A 23,030-nucleotide genomic window follows, 5' to 3' on the forward strand; every position below is an offset into this window, starting at 1 on the left:
CACGTAATATCACTTGACACGCCACTCAAGGTCGCTCAATGATTCCGGCCCTGCTCATCTCGCCTCCTCCATCGCTATTAGACTGCTCCTGTTTCCCAAGCTCACCCCGGAGGGCCATTGTCTGTAACATACATTAGACGCTTGCACTTCCAGAGGGACAACAGAGCCATTAAATGAACAGCCGATGACAGACAAAGTGGCACCTCCCCCATTAGCGCTGTCGCCTGCTGGAGAATGTGCAAGGCGTCGTGGATTTCTATAAAAAAAATAATTAAAAAAAACTGTTGCTTGCACGCAGCAGATTATTTCTGGTTTGAATCTTGCTACGTATGTTTGGCAGAGATATTGTTGATGCATCCCATTGAACCAAAGCCATTTTTATTCCTATCATAAATTTATGGGACGACCAGCGTATGAGTTATTATTACACCTCACACTGCTTTTCTGTCTTAATGATTTGATTTGGTGATTCTTAATGATTCTATTTAGTTTGATTTGCTTTGTACTTTGTGCTTTTGCTTTGTTGTTCGGTCTAATCATCCTCTGCTACTGTCACAATGAAATTTCCCGAATACGGGATGAATAAAGTTATCCAATCCAATTTCTGAAATCAAGGGTTTGATTTTATCATTTCATTTTCAAACTTCCAGAGTTTTCTTACCCGGAGCCTGCGTCCGTAGATGGTGACCTGGCCTCGAGCCTGCTCTTTCCGTTGTCTCCACTCCACCAGGTTGAGGCCGTTGTCCAAGGCTAGTGTGATGTTGCGCTTGCTCACGGTGGGGTGTACCGTGCCGGCTAACAGGTGGGGTTCTGTGTGCAGCGACACTTCCATGCCATTCGCCAAGGCCAGCCGCAAAGAGCCATCCAGGCCGATGAAGTAGCTGTTGCGCACTTGATCTGCAATATTTTTTTTTGGGTGGCATAACAAAGGGTTAGAAGAAAAAAAAAGCACTCAACTTTGTACTGAATTTATATCCACGCCTCACCATCTTCATGGCTAATGAAAGAGGACAATCTAATATTCATCTGAGCCAGGGCACAAAGTAACGAGCTAAAATGGCCGCTCAGCAAAAGAAAAAAAAAAGCAGAACGTTTAGCAGTGGCAGCAGTATTTAAATGAAACTCTGCAATAACGCCGCGCCCTGCCCAACAAGGATCAATAGGCTTTCACGTCGCCTGTAAACTTTTTTTAAAATTTTTGCAGTAGCCTTGGGTGATATTGACGGCGAGTGAAAACTATTCAGCGTACCCGTGTAAAAAGAAATGAGCGCTTTTTCTGACGCCACGCACCACACCCAGACTTAATTTCTTGTGCCTATTCATCGGGGGACAAAAAAACACGGTCGTTAAGGGGAGGTCCTAATGGCTTGTCAAACGTTAATGAGTTTGTTGAAGAGCCTGGAAAAAAATGTATGTTGTCATCCCTGCCTGTTGCCACGACGGGTTTAAGTGCGTGGAACGCTTTCCCCGCAGATGATAACGAACGGGTGCAACGCGCTTTTTTCTGGCTGTTGTGCTGCCAAGAGAAAGAAATGAGCGGATGTGGCAGGCTGACCTTTTGCCGGCCCTTTCCTCTCTCCATCACCGAGGTTGGGATGGGGGGGGACTGTGGGGGCCCTCGGAGGCCAGACGAGGCTGGAAATGCTAGATGTGTACAGGCCGCCGGCTGTAAGCTAACACTATTTCTCAACTTGAGTTTATTGGGGAGATGTGCACACAGTTTTGGATGTTTATGGACATTATTTGGTTATTCGAGAGCACTCGCAGGGCCAATTTCAACTTAAATGATTAAATTGTCCATGTTTTTCTACTGATGGAAGACAATTTTGAATTGCTGGATGTGATATGATATCCACTTTTCTTGTTCAGGTCAGGGTTTGGAACAGTAATTTTCTAACCTCTGAAAGGGAACGTGGATATTAATAACAATCATTATCATTACAGGAATGCAAGTGGGTATGTGGGTGTTACATAATGGGATGATAATAGGAGGATTGAAAAGATTACTGGTTACTTTAAAAACTCCACTTTTGTGGCATTGTTTCAACTATTTTAATCCCTTGTTCAGAAGGTTGAAATAGTTCTTTATAATTGCAGAAGTCATACACCTAGTGTCCAGGAACTTGTTATAATCAGAACTGTATTTAAAAACAAAAGCATCTGACATGTGAAAGGTATTATGAAATTTCCCAAAAAATAAGACAAAAAATAAAAATGCCTTCACTTAGCAATATTACATATAGAAAACAAATTTGGCAATTTATTCTGTCTGTTTATGACTATTTCCTAGTTATCCCACCCAAAGCAATTCATCAGGGAACACCCACTTTTTTCAGCTATTCTAGTTGTGACATCACAACCAGAATCAATGTTTATATCTAGCTTTTTTAGTGCCGCACTAGCTAGTAAATGAATGAACAAACGGTCACACTGCAAAAAAAGAATGGCAAGCCTATGGATAGCATGCTAGCAAATCTGCAGTGCATTCTGGAGAAGATATCTTGACTCCTCTGGGAAGCTATTCTCTGATTGGCTGAGATAGGCCAGTTAAAGATACCCACTAATAAGATACTACAAGCGAGCAGTTTAAGGGATTTCATAATGAGGAGCAGTTTCGGCAGAAGAATTGTTCATGTACTTTTACTATTAATTGTTTTTGTTGGTCATTTAGATGATTTTAGAACTTTTGAAAGTTAGTGTACGATATGTCACTTCTAGAAGTTACAACACCAGAAGAAGTGATTTCAGGGTTCTTGGTGGGCGGTGTGTGGCAGTAAGCAATGTGCAATGACAGTTTTAATACACCCCCTTCTGATTAAAAAGGAGTGTTAGATATACTGTATCCCGCAGCTGTTGGAGACATGTAATTAAACCACACTTCTATCCGGCTGCAATCTTCCAAACGGCGGCACGACCGACAATTATTTTGTGACGTCGCAGGATTTCAGTACGACAAAGTGAGAGCTCTCTTGCCAGCTCTGTGGTACAGACAATAGCCAATTAATTAGCGGGCTGAGTTACTGGCGCCGATGGGCTGGCGAACAGATGTCCGCGGCAAGGTCACGACACGAAGCTGATCGGCGGGCGGTACGACGGAAACCGAAGCTGGACGTCTTAAGTTTCGGCCGTGAAAGGAGTCAGTAGGGTACCAAAATTCGATCGATGAAGTACAAAGGCGGACGTCAGTAGATGTCAGCGCCCCGACACGGATTGGGGAGTCTTGTGTGTATCACCGCCATTGTGTGTCACGACATAAAATCAATGTGTCCAATCGTAGCACGCCGCATTATCATTTTGTTAACTCTTTGAGGGACGTAAGGTCCGTTTTCATCAGGTGGGCTAGAAGTGAATTGTTTCGGCGTCATTGATGGTGACTCGCGTCCAATCAAAAGGAGATTATTTAGAAACAAACTCAACGACAGCCATTAACGGCGATAGACCTCTAATCTATATGAACAGTTAAGCAATGGCCACATGGATTTATTTTTGGCAAATGGCACTGAAACGGTTAAGTTACGACTTGAATTTGGTTATATTGAATAGATAGTCAGACCTAAAAAAAGTACTAATACTAATCAATATTCTTACAGATATAATCCATCTTTTTATTGCTTACATTTAACTGAGCGTATTTCCCAGCACTCTCAAATGCAACATTTGACCTGGAATAACCACAAGCTAGCTCAGGTGAAATCAATAATGTTGTATTCTTCTGAATCAATAAGAAGCTTAAGCACTCAAAAATACGACACCACCTGAAAATGAACAATTAAGAAAGGAATAGACACCACCGTCAAGGTTAACATTTTTTAGTTTGGACCAGTATCCGTTTTTCTTGTACTTTTGCCAAATGTTTCAATACAGATGATAGCTACTCACCCTGCATGAGTGTGTAGAAGGTGCCTGAGGCCGACAGATTGGTGGTGACCATCACGTCTTCCTTGGCGGCGCCCTCCGCCTGGACGCGGACGACGCTGTCGGCGTCTGAGCGATAGCTGCTCACGCGGCCCGTCGGGTGTGTAACGTTGGTCAGACGGCCGAAACTATCGTACCTGCGCAAACAAGATGATGTGGGTTTAGATATAACAGTGACGCCTTTGCTCGGGCAGATTTATGGTTTTGAAAATTGTGTCTGCATTTTTTTGTGCCTTAACTATTTGTTTTACGTTACGTCATTTCAATATTATGTCCTCAAAATTTTAAGAGTGGATCTGCATTTGGTTTGATCTAAATCACTTGGTGTATTTTCTCGCATATAAGCCGTACCCGTAAAATTGCCTTAAAATCTGAGAATTTTACAATTTTTCTCCATATTCATGATTTCAATAGAGAGTACAAATGTGTTACTTTGAGGGGAAAATCTTAAGAAAAATCATCACACGTGGTATTTCTGAGATATTGTATAAATCCATTGCCGCAGACTCATTTAGAGGAGAGTATAAAATAAGGTGATGTGTAGAGCACTAATTTGGTCTTAAAATATCTCATCAAGGTGCCCACAGACTTGGGCCACCTGCACCTAAAAATGGGCGTTTATGACACAAAGCTACACGATGAGGCCAGATTGCTTCATCTGGCTTTCAAAGGCCCATCAACGGCGAACAATCCGAAAGCTGTCACCTCGTCAGCGTTCCAGACTGAGCCCGACGCCGCATTACGGCGGAATGAAGAGCGATGACGCGCGCTGAATAGCAATTGAAAACGAGACCTCTTTGCATGTTGCAGCCTGCCATGCTAAAGCCTTTCATAAAGTACGCCAGCTCTGCTGCTTTATTTCCTCAGCACTGCCATCTCAAATATCCAATACGGACAGGAAAGAGCGGAGAGGAAGCGTCTCCCGGAGATATAAAAGTAATCCGAGTAACAGCCGCACTAAAGAAGCAGTTTGGTCTTCCGTTTCCGAAGACTCTAAATGCTAAAGACCAGAAATTACCCGATGTTTGGATTTGGACGGAGATTTGTTTTTAGTTAGCTGGGGTATTGGATGATCATGTTGCAGTGACATTTGGATTTGGACAATGGATTGGACATCTAGCGACATAAATGATAGTATTTATTTTGATGCGATGCTCTCTATCGGACAGTATCGGTTTGGGTCATAATATCGGATCGGATTTTAGTTTTGCGTGACCCTCACTGGCAGCCAGAGAGTTAAATGGCAGATTTTATTTTGCAAACAGCTTCCTCAGAACGCAGCTGTCTTTTGGCTCTCTTCCTGTGGTCAAGGATGGCGTGGGGGTTGCAATCGCCTTCTCCTCGGATGCCCACGAGTCCCTTCATATTGCATCACATCTGTGTCACGCCCTAGCTTGGTGACCTTTCGCACGGGAATGGGAAGGGGGGTGGGGTACCCAATAATAATAGACTGAACATTGCATCTCGCCGTCCTTCTAGCGTGGCTAAAGCGAGCGCCACGCAGAGCCAGTACGCATGTTTGAGTGAAATCGGGAAACAATAACAGGAGGCTGACTGCCTCAGCTGGATGCCAAACAGTGGACTTTGAAATAATGATGGTTGTTTATGCCTCTAGTCCGCCTACGCACTGCATCAATAGCCACAGAAACGCTACTTTTGATCATTTTTCTAGGGATAAGACTATCGAATAGTTCTAGATTTGCTATATTTCTATCCTTTATTTGAACCGTTGGATGAATCTGATATTGCTATACAGTATTTATCAACCCTTTACCCTGGGGAAACAATTTAATTTCGTTTTTCTTGATCAGTTCCTTATGCTGGTTCGATCTGAATTTGCCTTGCTCAGATTTCTAAAATAATGTTGTTTCTACTTATTTTTTTTTCTACAAGCATTGCTGAGTTAATGCAAACACTAAAGTTTGAAGACCGGAATTTGAATTCTGACCAGTGCCACTGCAATCCCCCGAGCAGTCAATGTGACCTTCAAAGCTAATTATGGTAGGAAAGTAAACATCGTTATTGGTTGAGATTAAACATTGATGAGTGAAGGGACTGGCCATGTGGGAAAATATGGACTTTTTATCATTCGCCAGGTACTGTCTGCAAATGGAGAAAAATGCGAGCGTGTGGCCTGATGGAACCTCAAACCAGAAGGCCATATAAAAAACATTGGAAAATTTCTATCAATTGCATTGTTTAGAAAGATTACATGATGCAATTTATGGATTAGTTTAACAAAAATGAATTGAGGGATTGAATTGAACTGAAAGTACCCTGTGGTGTCTTTAAAACATGATTGAAAGTTAATTTATTCATGGATTGCATTAGCCGGAAGCCCACGGGCTGCTGTAGCTTTAATAAATAGGACAAAAACACAACAAAAATGAGAAATAGAAATAATAATGGTAAATTCAGAATACTGAAAATTGGATTTTACGACTTTTGATACAGCTCTTGCATTTACTTGAAATGATTTAAAAAGTTATCGTCGACAAAACGTTGCAAACTATTGATCACTTTTATCCTCAATTCCTTTATTTATGGGCAGCTTTTGCCATTAAAAATTCACTGTTCAAATGTTTTTCACCAAAGCAAAATATATGTGATCGCTGCCTAAGCAGTCAAACTCAAAGCATTGGCATATTTTTTTACATTTGCATAGGCCTTGCATATCATTGTAAATACTGTAGGTTGGACGGTAACATTTTCCATTCCAAAAAAAGGCTGAGATTGAAAGAGATTTAGCCCCCAAGATTCTGGCATTATCAATATCCCTCTTATTATTAGGTGTTCCTTTAAAAATCAAGGGAAGCCCGTGAGCACAAAATTTAGCCCACCCCTACGCCAAACTTTAAAGTGAGATCCCCAGACCAATCAGATCTTCCCGTGGAGATTTAGGTCGACATAAGCAAGGACATCTTGCGGCCAATCTAAGCAAATCAAAGACAGGTGATGTGTGTCAGCTTGGATGAAAGTGAGTGTCTGACGATGCATCAATTCCTGCGGCGAGGTGAAACAGATGTCTGATCAGCTCCATCCACTTGATAGCATTTTTTTTCATTTCCGGAACACGGCCACGCCGCGTGTCCCCTCGGCTATTAAGCGACAGGACGGATTGCTTCGTGGAGGTCCTGGGAAAACGGAACCTCGCGTTCAAACGGCTATTCTGAGGTGTACACAATGCCATTACATCGCAAGGAGCAGATGAGGATGGCACTATGGCAGGCGCTAATCCTGTTTTCATATGATAACGGAAATGGGATTACGTCTGTACGCGCGCTGCTCTTGCCAAGTGAGTGATGTTCACGGCGATGTGTTGTACACACAGGTTGTGCGCTAGAATGCACAACCTGACAACTAAACTAAAGCTTTAACCCTAAACATAACCCGAGCCTACCCAAAGGCTCTTTTAAGATCACAAATAAGATAAAGTCCAACAGTTCCACAAAACCTGGCTTGTGTGAGGTTTAAACAGGAGCGTTTTAAAAGCACTTTCGAACCAGATTTAAACTCATTTCCAGGGCAAAGTTGACAGCCAACCTTGCAAAAACAATCAAGAACTTTTCTATTCGTTTTCGATGCTTTTTAAAATATTCAATGCCTTGAAGTCTTTTGTTCTGTCTTGATCTTAAAAAAAAACTCATTAAAAATCAGGAAATTAGTTCATCATGAGGACACGGCCACTCAAGTTGAAGTGGGAGGGTGGCATTGAATGAACAAATGTTTGTTTGCTACCATTCCAGCCAATCAGTTAAAAAGGAAAATGCACCAATATTCTCCATTACTATTAAAAGTCGTGCAAAAACAAATTTATGCCATGGCAACAAACTTGGCGACAAATATCATATGCAGACATATCCAAAACATTTCCAACTCCTTGAATGTCAGAGAATGGACAGATTTGCAGAGCTTTAATCCGTGAGATCTTAGACTAAGACACAAAATGCAGGGTAACTTAAAAATAAAAGTGAATTAAGACCGACTAGACGAATTTCAATGCATTTTGAGGATATTTGATCAAGAAGAGTACATTTAAATGCCTGGGGCAAGTCTGAAAACCAGAAATCACTGCAAAGACCAGACCAAGAGTTTGAGAAGGCGGTCTTAAGTGCAGAAGAAGAAATCAATCTCTGAGAGCCGATATTTACAGACACTCTGTACTCTCTCTCTCTCGCTTGGTCTCAGAGGTTATGGCTTGCCTTTAGAGGAGTTGTTGATAAATGTGATATGCCGAGGAATGAATAAGCTTCTGTCCTACTTTCGGTTTCGTTTTACAACGGCAAACTAGATTTCTTTTGCAGTCACTCACCGCCAAGGCCAATGTTTTGATGAGTTTAAAGGCGCTATGAAGTGGTGAGCATGACAGAAAATCTAAATGACTGCTCTAATCTTTTTTTTTATATGTAGAAAACAAATTTGATGCTCAAATGTTTCTGTTATTTACCATTTGTTTGTTGAATAATGGATTAATGTACTTTTTTGCAGCAATTCTGGTTGTAACATCACAACCAGAATTGATAATCATTCCTAGTTTTCTAGTGATGCGCTAGCTAGCAGACTGCAAAAATCTGCAGCTCATTCTGGTTGTGACGTCATCGTTAGGATTTATTTTGAGGGCGGGGCCAAAGGAGCTGCGAAAGAGGGACTAATTAGGATCTAATTTCCTATTTCTGTCACTTTTTTTGGCTGGATTTGCCAAAAATGCAGTTTGGTATCATTCTAAAGTCACTTATTGGAGTATTTCATCCAAATTTTCGTATCTTACTAGCAATCAAAGAATGTCAGACTTTGTCTAGTGACCATCCCGGTTCAAGCGCCAAAAGAAGTCATGATATTATAACACACTACTCACTCAAAGAAGGTGGTCCACCCGTTCTCGTTGGTCTTGGTGGCGAGCAGACCAGAACTCCCGTGGTACGTCATGACGGCGAGCACCTGGCCCTGCGCCGCCACGCTTTTCAGGGCGCTGTTGGTGCCCATGGTGAACCAAAACGTCTGCCCGTCGGGCGCCATGATCCACAGAGGCATCCCGGCGCTGTCCCGTCGGACGGTCACCACGTTCTTATTCTTGTCTGTAATAGTGCTCAAGTCACCCGCCCCGGTGTAGGTCAGGTTGTACAGGTGGTCACCAGTGGTCAGGCTCTGAGTGAAGATGTGGCTGCCGTTGGCGTCAAAGAGGTAGAGCTCATCATTGATGGGTGACGACACTTCGTACATGCTGAGGGGGCTCAGGTAGGGCTTGTTCTTGCGTACGTAACGGATGCGGATGTTGCCCAGGTCGGCGATGTAAAGCTCTCCGTCCGGGCACACGGCCAAGGAGGACGGGGCGTTCAGCTTGGCGTCTTTAGCGTAGCCCTCGTCTCCGGAGTAACAATCGCAGTTGGCGTCGTTCTTGCAGTCGCAACCGCTCGGCGCCCCCGCCACCAGGGAGATCTCTCCGTTGGAGGATACCCGCCGCACCCGGTTGATCTTCTTCTCGTCCGACTCGGCGATGTACAGCGTGCCGGTATGGGACACGGCCAGCGTGTTGGCCGACTCCAGGGTGGCGTGGATGGCCACCTTGCTCGTGAGGAAGTGGTCGATGCCAGGAACTTGGCAGTGCATTGGCCTGCCCGCTACGATGCGGACTTGGTGGTTCTCGGAGATCTGGAGCACCACGTTATTGTCCAGAACGAATAGGGAGTTGTCTAGGGGGCTGACAGCGAGGTCTGTGGGCCACTCAAGTCGTACCTGAGAGGGAGAAAAAACATTCAAATATCGAATCAAATCTGCGCAAATGATAATGAGATCTCGTCTTTAAAACAAGATTACGCGACCAGGTCCAAACGACAATGGTTGACGCTGTTGTCAAAACGTTCGCAAGCGATCAAGCTTTGCAAATAAAAGAATAAATGGACGAGGACACGTTTAAAACATTGCATACGATGGACGCACATTGGTTTAAAAATAGGTGTCCTTGGCAAAATGTATTATGCAGGGAAACGAGAGCACTAAAAGTGCTTGATAAAAATAAGGTTCAACATCAAAGAACCCTTTCCAAAAGGATAGCAGTCCATCAATTAGCTGTAAAAAAAGAGCCATCTCATGGATTACTCTTTGGAAAAACTCTAATCATCTGATAAGGTGCCAAGCGTAGTGTTCAAAGCAGAAATGCTTTTTTGTAGGCGAAATCCAAAGATGGTAATCAATGGCGGCTGCCAAAAGGCCAACATGAGAAGCGATAAGGATAACATAAACTGGACATTTTCAAAAAAGCGACAATGCGGCTTCCTCGTCAGCTTCTAAGTTTTACTCGGGGTGGGTTATTAATTCTGTCAACGTCGCAGATGAAACTGAAGTACACTCGCCTGGAGCCTTCTCAATTAAGTTCTATTGTTGTACAGACAATGCAGTAAGCGCTCTGTTCAAGCTTCTGTTCACTTAATTAGTTTGAAGCACATATCATCAAGTGGCTCGTTTCAATAGCAGATTGATTAAAACACTTTAATGAATACAAACTGGTAAACATTTTTTGTGGTAAGAAAAAGCATTTGTCAATGTCTTTTATGAAACAAAAGTTCTGTTCTTCCCTTTTCTCAACTTTCTGCAAAGCGGAGTGTTAATCTATTAGTACAGACTGAAGTTTGTTTGAATGATGATTTAATTGATTGAATATTTAGTTTAAACACATTACAAGGTGTAGCATTTGTTATTTTTGGTGGGTAAACTATGATAATAATAATTATATAATTAATTATATATATTTTTCAAATATTAAAGGCTAAATTACAGGTTGGCTAGCAACATAAGGTCTGGTTTGGTGCACCCAATGTTGCATTTTGGGGGAAAAAGTGGTCCTGGCATGTCGCATCTAGCGTAATCCTCAATAAACAGGTAAGGTTGTTATCTCTATGCATGCAGAAGATTGCTAACCCCATTTCACCTCGATCTGCAAGCGCCCTTTTAGCCAATTTCATCATTTGACGGCCAACTGGGGAATTGACGACACCAAAAATGTCATGTCCGCCTCGATGGTGTTCTTGGTCGCGCTTTTGGCCGCGCTTTTGGCTCTCCCGCTTGTCAGCCTCGGTTGAAAAGTACAGACTTTCCCTCATAATGAGGCAGAGCTGCAGGTTTAGAACATTCTTACATTTTTGTCCAAAGAAGAAACTAAGCGAGGGCTAAATAGACCAAAATTTAAGGGGTTGGACATCTATCATTGCCAATGGTAACCAATTATAGACATATTCCCTTTTCTACCTCATACTACAGGTAAACAAAGTAAGAATACAAAAAAGTACAATTACTGAACCTTGATTTTTCCCTATTTTGACTCCAGGACATTGTTAAGCAGCAATCACATCCTCTATTTGCTGGAAGCTGCATGACGTCCGTTGGCAGAGGAGCAAAATGTCATCATTTCAAGTTCGTGTCTAAATCGAAATCCAACGTGCCGTGTAAGCTGTAAATACCTTTCCGTTTGTCTCCTCTTAAAGTCTGAACTCAGCGGGGGTCCCCGCAGAGTACACTTTAAAGACTTTAAAGCTAAAGATGGAGCAGCTCAGACCAGTTTGAACAAGACAAAAAGAGCCAGAGCAGATCTGAGCTTGTTATTTTTACTCGCTTAGGCCAAAACGCTGTTTATACGACTTGATAAAAATAAATAAATAAAATTTACTTGGTGGGCAATATGGTGAACATTAGACCGTATGTTACGGTGGTCGAGGGGTGTCAAGTGAATTGCGTAGTCTAAACGCTTGGCGAAAAGAAAGAAGCACAAAAGTAATTTGGCACAACACGAACGGCAATTCAAAATGGATTGCAAAAGCACAAATGCAAATCAGCCAAAGTGAAAATGCAAAAACCCACAACAGGAATACAAAAGGGATTAGTACGCAAATGCAAACTAAATTTATGGACTAAAACTCAACTAAAACACCAGCACAAAGCAATACAGTATACCAAAATGTACATATTTGAACACATTTCTGTTTTCACCCTGGGCACATTTCTTATTTATTTGTTTCCTCATTCAAGAATAAATAATATACAAACAAGTCAACACATATACATGAAACTGCCAGCCGACACACTCTTGTACAATAAGTGGCGGTACGTGCCCAATAGGTTCTTGCAATAATAAGAAGGGTAAGAAAAAGAAGATTGATATATTTGACAATGACTGATCACTGTGTTTTGTTTAATGTCTGTCTGTATATTGTATTGAATTGTTTTTCTTCTTGAATTAATACAAATGTCTGGAACGTAACAGAGATTTGTTCACAAGTGTACAGGTTGGTATACTTTTTGTGAGGGTGCTGCAAAATTGAACCGTACCTGAGAGATGTCCATGACCGAGTCGCAGCTGAGGGGTCGGGCGGAAGTGAGGTCGTTGAAGCCCAGGAGGGTGGAGATGACTCCGTTCTGGTCCACCCGACGAATCATAGTGCCGTCCACAAAGAAGATGACGCCGTATTTGTCCACCGTGATGCCTACGAAAAGATGAAGTGTGGCTGTGGTCAGATTCTTGGGCTATATGAAAATGCCAAAAAGTTGAGGGACTCTTTTTTTTAATTTTTTTTTATACATCATATCATGCAAATATACTTGTTGATAGAAATACATTCATGCAATTAAACTTCGGGGTGTGCAATAACAATGTGCAATATCTTAGACTGTGCAATATTTTAGAATTCACCTAGTCGGGATGTGACTTTTTATACTTTTATACTACTATTTATGGTTTTTTTTTTACTGGGAAAACGCACTTTGAAAAGCTTGGAGTAGCACCACCAATTTTGTTATATGCAGCTGTGTATGATGACAATAAAGGCTTTTGATTTTTGATTGATTGAACTACGTTGGTTTATGGTACACAATCTTAATTAAAATTACAATTGTATTTATTTTTATTCACATTGAAACCAAGCCAAGGGCTAGCTCTGAATGCTCTTTTTCCAAAGGGACTATTCTTTTCTCCCAGTCCAAATGAATTGGACGTTTAGTTTTACTGCAGCCAATGAATTCAATGAATGCATTATAGAAGATTAACAGTGGATTTTTAGCTATTTGAAATACTGGAATTACAGTTTTTTGTCAACGAAATAGGCTAATTATTGTTAAAGCAAGCAAAGCCATGGCAACATTTGACAAAAATGAGTGCTGTCCCCTAATTCATGTGTAAAAGGAGACAAGACACAACATAATGCAGTTATAACGATATTGTAATGTAAAACGCATACATGTACTTATTTATACTACTAAAAAAAATTATCAGAAAAAACAAAATGTCATTTGGCCGCAAAAAATGCTAGAAAATCACAACAGAGATAGCTGAAATGATCATATTGGATTACTGTCTGTAATTCTACAGCACATTCCTTTTCCTGTATAAAATACTGATTTATTCCTTGTATTCAGCGCCTGTCACAATTATTTCAGTGCTGGCGACGACACGTTATTTCAAAGAAAACCTTTACTTTTTTGTCGTTTTTCCTTTTTACCTTTCCATGCCAGATTTCATCACGTATGAATAACACTGTCACACCGGGGGAGAACAAAAGGTGCGCTAGCGTGTGATCAAATGATTTCGCGCCTCGTTCAAATACAGAGAACGAAACGACGAATCATACAAATAATGAAGTCTTAAAATAATTCGCGGGAAGCAACGCTAATGTGCAGCTGGTAGAAGAAAATGGGTAGTTTCCCTATGTTTGACTTTACCTCTCGGATTGGTGAGTGTGGCCTCGGTGGCTTTGCCCCCATCGCCGCAACGGGCGTCATCGTAGGGCAAGCACTGATCTCCAGTCCCGGCGACCACCTCGGCGTTCTTGGCCACGTCCTTGGGCGCGTTTAGGGACTTGACCTTGAAGACCTTGCGGCTGCTGGTGTCCGACAGGTATACGGCGCCATTTACAGGGCTGCTGGCCAAGTAGTACTTGTGCGCCGGGCTGTTGCTGCAGAAAACGGATGGACAAAAGAACAATTAAAAATGACAGTGAAGCCATTTTGATTCCTTGGAAATGTATTTAACGGTACTCGGACGTTTGGTTGACCGGACGTTTGGTAAAACGGACGATTGGTCGCAGGGGTGTTACTGTTGAAACCAGCTCTCAAAATTATAATCATGAGAGAGAGAGTGAGTTTAATATCTAAATATCTAATATTAAAATATCAACAGTAAACTCATAATTTGACAGCGAGCGAACCCAGCGACCAAACGTCCATTCTACCAAACGTCCGGGGACCAAACGTCTTTCGACGAAACGTCCGGTCACGGTGTTTAACACAGTTTAAATGTAAGCAGATTGAAAATGACCAAAAAATGTTGGTTGGAAAGCAACGATAGTCACAAATAGTCTACGTTTACAGGTAACATGTTAAACCCAAAGTAATGAAACAGTAAATAAAATGATTAAGATGAAATGCTGAGTCGACCAGGGAATTTTGTAACAGATTTTACCCCCACGTGCAGTTTAATAAAAGCACGGTGTGCACTAGGCAGTCATTAAAGTCCACTCCAAAGATAACCCGAGTTTATCGGGCCCCCGGCAGTGCCTGATAAGCATTACAGAGATGGCTGTCATCTGGCCGTCATTCAGAGTGGATTAAGAGCCAATTTCCACTCTTTAACCTTGTGGGCTCTTTCAGGTCTCCGTGTTTTTTTTCTGTTTTAAAATGCCACAACAAGGCAAGGCTCTGTTGGGATCATCCACGTGATAATTGACCTTCAACTGAAGTCGGTCCGAACATAAGATAACTGCTGAAAGAAAAAAAATAAAAGAAAAAATAAACGGCAGGCCGGCTTCCAGCGTCGGTAACCAGATTCCGCTCTGCTAGCGCAATCAGCCCATCGCTTATCAGCACCAGGGGTGTATGTAGAGCGGCCGCTTTCATAACCGGGAAGCGTTATTTGCCGACCTTGGGCCGCTACGGCCGTGCATATTCATCGACAACATCTAGTTTGTAGGAGATAATTGCTTTTTGCCGCATGCTGGTGCAGGAATAGAGGAAGGGCGCGGTGGGGACATCCTTGGTGGGGGGTCAATGAACACCAACGTGGGGTGAGCCGGGCCACCTCCCCCCCGGCGCAGTATGGGTATTCGCGGCTAGTCCACTGACGGTGGGATTTAGCGTTTTTCTTAGCGACGCATGCTGTTTTTCTTCCTGAGTATATCTCCTTTTTATCATGCAAATGCGCTCGGAAGTACAAAGGGACGTTTGGCTATTTTAATCTAGTGCTAGCAAGTGAGGCGCTGAGTTTGTGTTTGCCGGAGACCAACGGTGTGCGGAATACATTAAGGTGTGGCACGTATTACCATACTAATATCAGGTCACGTTAGTCTGAAGGGCAATATCAAGACCCTGGATCTTGTTACCAATACCATATAGGGTGGGAGAAACCACTTATTTGTCATGTATTTTAAGAAGACATAACTCAAATACTTAAGTCTTCCTAGCTGCTTCGATACCAGGTCATGACATGTCTATGGGAGCCAATGAATATCCTATAAAGCGTTGATAGTTGAGTATATGTCTAGTCCAGTTGATTACAGATAAAAATAAGAAATAATTCACTCTGTGTTAGGTTAGAAGCGCCTAGCAGGTGGCGGTAAAGCCTGTCTGCAGATCCGGCACATCTTAGGCGAAAGGGCTCTTGATTGATTTCCCATCACGGACGGGGTCATGACTTGAGCTGACGAACATGTGGTCAAACATTGAATGAAAAGCCCAGTCGCACGGGTCACCGGCCCCCATTTAGAAAGAAAAGAAATGTTTGGCACAATAGATAGCAAACGCCCCCGGGGGCCCTCAATTGACTTTTCTTTCCATCTCTGCGAGTTGTCCTTTCCCAAATATCTTTTTTTCATTAGAAAAGTAATAACGCAAAGGTTCGGTGCGCCTGTAAATGAATCGATGTGTTGATTTTTAGGCGACCCGCAGCTTTTGGCTAGTAGGAGTATGCCTTACACTATTACTACATATACTGCATTTGAATAGATGCTAATTAGCCATTGAAGCAAAGTCGCAGATGCAAAGCAATGGCCTCTGGAAGATGAAAGCTTGTTAAAAATGGAATGGTGTCAGCTGTGGGAAGATGACAATGATCCAGACAGACAATATTTCGGCTCAGTGTCAACTCTCTGCTTTGAAGTGAGGGCCTGAATTGGGTTCAAAAGTTTGCATCGAGTGACGAGATTCAAGTCTGGAGCTCGTCTACAGAATTTCTTACCTATGCCGGAAGTCTTTATTTCTGCCAAAAGCAGCAGACGGAAGGGGACAAGACAGACAGGAAATGTAAGTTGTTAGTAAAGAGAGGGTTAAGAAGAGACAGAATTAATCAAACAGAACATTGTATCTCCCCAAGCTCATTTGGGAAGACATTAACAAAGACATTGATCGCTTACTCTAAGACAAAAACATCGGGTTCTAACTGCGACAGGTGGACGGGCCAAGAGGACTGTCTGGTCTGTCTTGCGCCCCTGGGGCGTTTCTGTCTATCTCAATCGAATGTTTTGCATTATGGAAGCCGTCCCCAAGTACGGGACCGAGACCGAGTGGCGGTCCTGGCAGAAAGACTGAAGTTTCATCTAGAAAATCAGGTGCAGCCAATCGTGCCTTCGTCTCGTGTCAGATGGGTTGCCTGTAGAGTCGCCGTTCATAAATGGAAGATATTTATCGTTTAGTAGATCCGATGTTAATGCTTTTGTGTCAGGCTTTCCTCATTTTCACAGTCATTAGTCTTCGGTGTGAACTTGTACGGTAAAATCTCACCCACCCACTTTCAATTTCGTATTCCGACTCACCGCACCATAAACACAACGCAGGTCTTTTCAATTTATTATTTCTATGTTCAATTGTTAGCTTTTATTAGTTCAGAGGCCTACCTATCAACATATCAGGGCTCTTTGAGGAGACCGATTCGTAACCCGCGCTCGTCACCTCGCATTTCATTACCTGAGCTCCAACACGCTAGTGACGTTGCCCGTGGCGTAGATCCGCCGCACGTAGTTGAAGTCGCCCACGTAGAGGCTCCCGTCGGAGCCGCAGGCCAGCGCCACCGGAGCCAGCAGCTTGTTGCCTTCGGCCATGCCATTACAGCTGGGGCAGGAGATGCTCCGGCGCCGACCGTTGCCCATCACGCTGCCGATGATGGGCGGTTGTTGCGAGATAAAGATGTTCTCCCCATTCCCCATGTGGAGAATACCTGATGAGGATACATTTTGAGTGACACATTTTTCTAATATTCATTCTTGTTGCGTCGCCATACTTAGATTTCAAAATATTCTAAAGTTTGTACCCTTGAGCTAATGGAGAGTCACCAATTAAGTCATTAGCTAGAAAATAGGCCTAATTTAAGCTTCTTATGGGGGCCATATTCAATGATAGCTTCACCATTTGCTGTGGGTGGGAAGTAGTATGGATAACCCTGGTTTAGAGGCACTTTTAAAAAGTTTACGAGGTCATCAATGCAAAATCCTGTTTGAAACGCAAGCTGCGCTTCCCCCGCTTTCCGAGTGGAGCCACGTTTGGTCTATCGGCGAAGATGGGCCGAGCATCCTTTTCCCGGGAGGTGATTTAATTCCTCCGCGGCTTCCGCCAGCGGGCTGTCGGCGATTAAATTAAGGTCGGTCCTAAAAACGACGAGCGCGAACATGACACCGCGGAGCCAAGAAGCGAAGGGGCGGGTGTGTTTAACGTCTTGTAGACTCTAACGCCGGCCCCCTGCCCCCTCCTCCGGATGGCACATTCCAACTCGGCGCGACGGATCAAAGCTTTCGCGGCAGTTTTCCTATCAGCACGCCTCATCTCCTCTGATGAGCTTCTTACACACAAAGCGAGGCCTTCAACCGTGACAGTTGACGCGCCAGAACTTTCTTCTCTTTTCATCCACCTTTCAGGAGCCATTTGGCAGGAATGAGAAAAGGGACCCCGAGGATGGTGGGAAAAAGGAAAGGACAACAAAAATGAAAGGAAAGGCAAACGTCTCGTCAGGCTGACCGACGTGTCCAGATCCCAAATGCTCGGAGTTAAAATGTTCGCGTTTGGAAAAGGAATCATCAAATTTCTTATTCGAGTTCATCTAGATTGATTGTCAAAATATATAAATACTTTTTGATGATCAATCAAATACTTTCTTGGTCACGTTTTAGTACTATGATGGGATGAGATTAGAAATGGTCATTAGTCTTGATTACCTACTACAATGTATCGATAATTCATGCGAGAAATCCCTTTTGTTGTTGTTTTATGTGAATAATTATTTTTCTTGCGCTTGTGGTAAATTGAAATGAATCTCAAATTAATATTAATCTAATCTCCAAATTTTATTGAGAAAATTCTGCGATTAATCCCTTTTTTATTTACGTGTCATGAATAGATAAATAAATAAAAATCCATTCATTCATCAAATAAATTCAACACAATTTAACTTTAAGCTTGTGATTAATCGCTTGTTCCTTTGTTTCATCAGAACGTGGCATATAACAAAAAATACTGAAACAAATACTGAAAATTAATGTAGAATCTACACAATAAATTAGACTAAACAAATTAGACATCCACCGTTGTCTACGAGTCAAATACATTGAATTCAAATGTGTTTTTGTCCAGTTTCAGCCTTTCAAAAATCATTTTTACACCATTTGCCTTTGTACTCCTACTATTTAACATTATAAGCTTCCGTAAAATATCGAAAGATGTTTTAATTTCGATATTTTCCATGCGAGAATTACACATACTTAACATAAAGCTAATTTCCTTTACTGGAATTCATCTGAAATTAGGTATGCAAAATGATTTAGAGTCAGTTTTATTGTCTCCGGCAGTTAGTGGGCGAGCGTAGGCATGCAAGATAAAAGAAAACCCCGACCGGAATAGAACATGGACATTGACTCACCGCTCTGTATATTCAAAGCGTGGTGCTTGTCGACAGTCCATCCGCCAAGTTTGGAGGCCGAGCTCTCGTAGCCTTGAAGAACCGCTGTCCTCTTCTCCCACAAGATCAGATCCGGACATGATTCATACTCAAAGCCCACTGACACTAGAAGCACAAGGTGGGAGGAACATTGTTGGCAGTTGTTGTTTTTTTTTCTTTTGTACTCTCCTCACCCTTTAAATGTCACTGTCTTTTTATGTTATTTGAGCTGACTGGAAATTAAAACAAAAAAAACCAAAAGAAAGAAAAACAAAAACATGGTGTATACAAATGAGGACATTCTGGGTCAGGTATGCCACAATATTCACATTTTGTATGACTAATGTGATGTTCGGTTTTAGAGTTTTTTTTATTCTTTGCGTGCAAAAGCAAAATTAAAAATAATCAAAATGTAGAAGGATATCCTCAAAAGAAAGAAAATAATGTAGTAATGTATTTTTCGGAATATATAACTCGCACCAGCCAAAGAATACGAAATGAAGAGGAAAATAATCATTCTAAGTCGCACTTTAAGGCGCAACAGGCTAAATAGGCATTTCTTAACATACATTTTCAGATAATTATAACCTAAAAATGTATATACATAAGTCCCCTTTAAGTAATTGTTAAAAGCGTAGCCAAACAATGAAAAAAAGTGCGACTTATAGTCTGGAAAATACAGTTTTGGGCTTTGTGTAGAACCAGATTGGGTTTTTAAGATTTTTTTTTAAATTGGTACAAAAAAGATTAGGATAGGCAGATCCTCAAAATCAGGTGACTTGCGAAAAATACGTAATCGGAACATTTTTGTTCATTAGTGACCGCATTGCGTCCCACAGCGCATCCTCTAATTGCTGATAAAATCTTTTATGTACTATAAAAATTATTTGTCCAATATACAGAAGGTCAACCATCGATTTGTCCCTCAGGAAATAAAAGGCATACCCTGGGAAATGCCACCATCAGCGTCCAGAATCTTATATTCACTCTAGCTTTAGGCAATATTTTGGTTGAGTTAAAAATAGCTAGAAAAAGAGAATTTTCTCCTCACTGACCGAAGGCTTCTGACAATCCGTAGACTTTCTGGCCGTAGACGTCGGTCTTGTCCCAAACAAAGTCGTACAGAAGGCTGGGGCCGGCAGGGAACCACTTCCTAAAGAGTCGGCCCTCCACCGCCACCATCAAGTGCACCTTCATCAGGTTAAATGGGATGGTAGCGTGCGTCAGGGTCACCCTCAGGATGGATTTGTAGCCCGCTGTCCTGCTACTCAAGTAGCTCAGCTTCATGTCGCTACCGGGGATGGGAACGTCCTCCTGCAGGGTCTATAAAATATACACGTGGAAAAGAATATTCACATGCAACTTGCACAGATAATCGTACATTTGCTCACTTAATTGATTATAATTAATTAATTGACTTGATTATTTATTTGTCTGTTTGTTGTTGTTATTTGTGCACTACGTGGTGAAATCTTAAAATCTCATTATGCCTGTATAATCACAGTAAAAGCATTCAATTCAATTCAATTAATAGGGTGGAGCTGTTCAGAAATGTTACTTAAGATCGTGTGCGGTCGATTGGTCGCCGGTCTTTTGGTCGTCGTCTTTTGGTCACCGGTCTTTTGGTCGCCACGACCGCGACAACGGGCGACCAAAAGACCGATTACCCAAAGACCGGCGACAAAACAAGGTAAAACAACACGGTCTACGCATCAATAAAAGCCAACAAAGGCCATGAGCCGACGTGTGAGTGTATAAGTTTGTATGTACATGCGTTGTCCCTTTAAGAAGCTACGTCAGTCAGGGTCTTAACAAGTTCTCCAACAAAAAACAATAAAAGTCCGGGAAATTTGGAGCTTATCTTTAGCCTAATAATTACTAGGGCATTAAGTATGACTAAATAGTAATTCACAGTTTGTATTTAGAGAATTTGAGCAACGATTTAAATGGTAATTATCAATAACCTTCCGGGCGACCAAAAGACCGGCGACCAATCGACCGTGTACCCTTAAGATGATGACTGTAATGGATTTGGCAGGTTCTATTCATCATTATTTGCTTCCCCCATAAATCCACAGGAATTACTAACTTGAAACATGACCCGGAAATTCCCTAAGAAAGTACCCTGAACTCAACAAGAAGTGTTCTAGAATTTCCCCAAAATCAACCCAAGCACTCCATCTTATTGTCATTATTCATTAAAAAAATAAAATAAAAAACAAGGAGTAACTTAAAAAACGGAAGATGAGCTGAACATAAGACGTAAACCAGGAATTGTCCCAAAAATTTAAAAAGTGACCTCAAATCACCAAAAATGACATTCTTTTTACCCAAATATGCGATTTACAGTCCACTGTTACTTATTTGTGTGTTTTTCCTCTTCCTTGTGTATTTTCTTTCAAGCTGCGACTTTCAGTAACCCGAGAAATTCTCTGTTTAAATCCACCCCACCCCTTGATTTTCCACCCAACGTCCATTTGTCTTCCCTTCTGGCCGCTGACCAGTACAGACTGTCACGTATTATTCATAACCTTTCCTCCGAGCGAATCTATGGAGCCGAAACATCAATAGGGGAACAATTATAGCGCGGAATTGAAAGCGACCCGGTGAAGGATTTCTTCATTATAGCGCACTGAATAGTTTTCTTCATCGATTTAATAACGGAAAAGCCCTTCATTACGAGCGTGGCGATACCGGGACGGCAACGCCGCGTTGCCCTTGGGCTCGCGGCTTATGCGGGTAGATAATATATGGATGGAGTCATAATAACAGAGTGGGTCGTCGAGGCTAAAGGTCAACAAGCGCCGGTTTATTCCGCTCTGCTCTAATTAAGTCACCTCTAGCCTGTCGCTCTTCCTTTTTTTTGGCCGTAGTCACAATTAAAACGGCGACCTGCCATAACGCCGGTCAGAGGACACGTCGGTCAGCGGGCAAGTTCGGTTGGAGGGCGATTGATCCAAATTCGCACTCACGACTCGACCTGGAAAGCGAGGCAAACACGAGGCGTGGGCTATGAATAGAGTCCCACCAAATTCCCTGATATGCCATAAATCTCACCAAGCGTACCGGGAGATGAAATCATTAGAAAAGGGCAAAGAGACGCCTGTTAGACAGAAAAAGTCACGTGCACTTGTGGTGGTTTTGTGTGTAAAAGAGGTCAATGGAATTATATGCTGGTAAAATCCCTTTATCACCAACCTAAACAATGTTAGTTTCCGCACTTGAGTACTTGGAGTTTTCTCCCTTTCTGCAAAATTCTTGTTAGAAAGTGACAACTATTGCAGTAATATGAATCATCGATAGAATTGAGATATTTTGACATTAGAAGCAAAATGGCCACCACAACATTTTAAACTTCTGGTAAGAAATTTGTAATTTCTGTCACTAAAAAGCATCAGGTTCTCATCAAGATAGACTTATTTCTTTTTTCAAATTGAATAATTTGATATTTTGCGTTTACAAAGACAGGCATATTAACTTCCTTATGATATTGACCCAAATAATGTGCAAACCAGCAGACGATTTTCCCTTCAAAGTAACACATTTGTACTCCTTATTAAAACCATGAATATGGAGGTAAAAATTGTGAATCAGGAGGCGGCTTATACGCGAGAAATTGTAAATTTAAAAAAATTTAAGGCAATTTTAAGGGTACGGCTTATACCCAGAGGCAGTCAATATGCGAGAAAATATGGTAGACATTCTGTTCAATTTAATATTTTACTGAGACGAGTGTTGCAACAATGAGGTAGCGGTCGACTCTAAAATTACAATTGGGGAGTACGGTATTTTCTGGACAATATTTTTTTCAACCAGTTCGGGAGTCTGTTATGTATTTATTTTAGGCGATATGTTAACAGTTGGTAACTGTTCTCCATTCTACTAGTGTTACTTTAATCTATTTTGTCAGAAACCAAGAACTAACTTATAAGATGAAGAATAACATAAAAAGTCGCAGATGTAGATTCATGGGAGGTAAGAATCAAAACTAATTTAGCCATCAAAGTGCAATTCAAAGTAAAATATCAATACAATGCTGCACCGACAATGTGAACTTGCAAAATCATCTTGGCTCCGCACACTGGAAAGCGGCCAAGCTTCCGAGAAGAAGAGCAATTACACCAGAGATAAGGATCACAGCAGTGACTGTTACGCTTGATGAATAGCGCTCAGAGTCTGGCACGTGTGGGATGAATCATTTTCCAGAAGACCCCCC

The 23,030-nt window shown here is 42.0% G+C and overlaps 1 protein-coding gene across 14 annotated transcripts in view; it reads right to left on the reverse strand.

The window, feature by feature from the left end:
• tenm4 (teneurin transmembrane protein 4) overlaps positions 1-23,030 on the reverse strand; it is a 164,767-nt gene that overhangs the window by 11,365 nt on the left and 130,372 nt on the right. For 10 of the 14 annotated variants that reach the window (XM_077610939.1, XM_077610949.1, XM_077610948.1 and 7 more), the window contains 9 exons: positions 19,870-20,137; positions 18,797-18,940; positions 16,855-17,104; positions 16,130-16,150; positions 13,621-13,853; positions 12,235-12,389; positions 8,771-9,648; positions 3,880-4,052; positions 662-897 (listed from right to left, as the gene is read on the reverse strand). In XM_077610939.1, coding sequence (XP_077467065.1) covers positions 662-897; positions 3,880-4,052; positions 8,771-9,648; positions 12,235-12,389; positions 13,621-13,853; positions 16,130-16,150; positions 16,855-17,104; positions 18,797-18,940; positions 19,870-20,137 — 2,358 coding nt within the window. The remainder of the gene's footprint in view (positions 1-661; positions 898-3,879; positions 4,053-8,770; positions 9,649-12,234; positions 12,390-13,620; positions 13,854-16,129; positions 16,151-16,854; positions 17,105-18,796; positions 18,941-19,869; positions 20,138-23,030) is intronic. The other 4 variants (XM_077610951.1, XM_077610946.1, XM_077610943.1 and 1 more) reach the window with 1 other exon arrangement.

Source organism: Stigmatopora argus, chromosome 10 (assembly GCF_051989625.1).
Source record: "Stigmatopora argus isolate UIUO_Sarg chromosome 10, RoL_Sarg_1.0, whole genome shotgun sequence".
NCBI classification, from domain to species: Eukaryota; Metazoa; Chordata; class Actinopteri; order Syngnathiformes; family Syngnathidae; genus Stigmatopora; species Stigmatopora argus.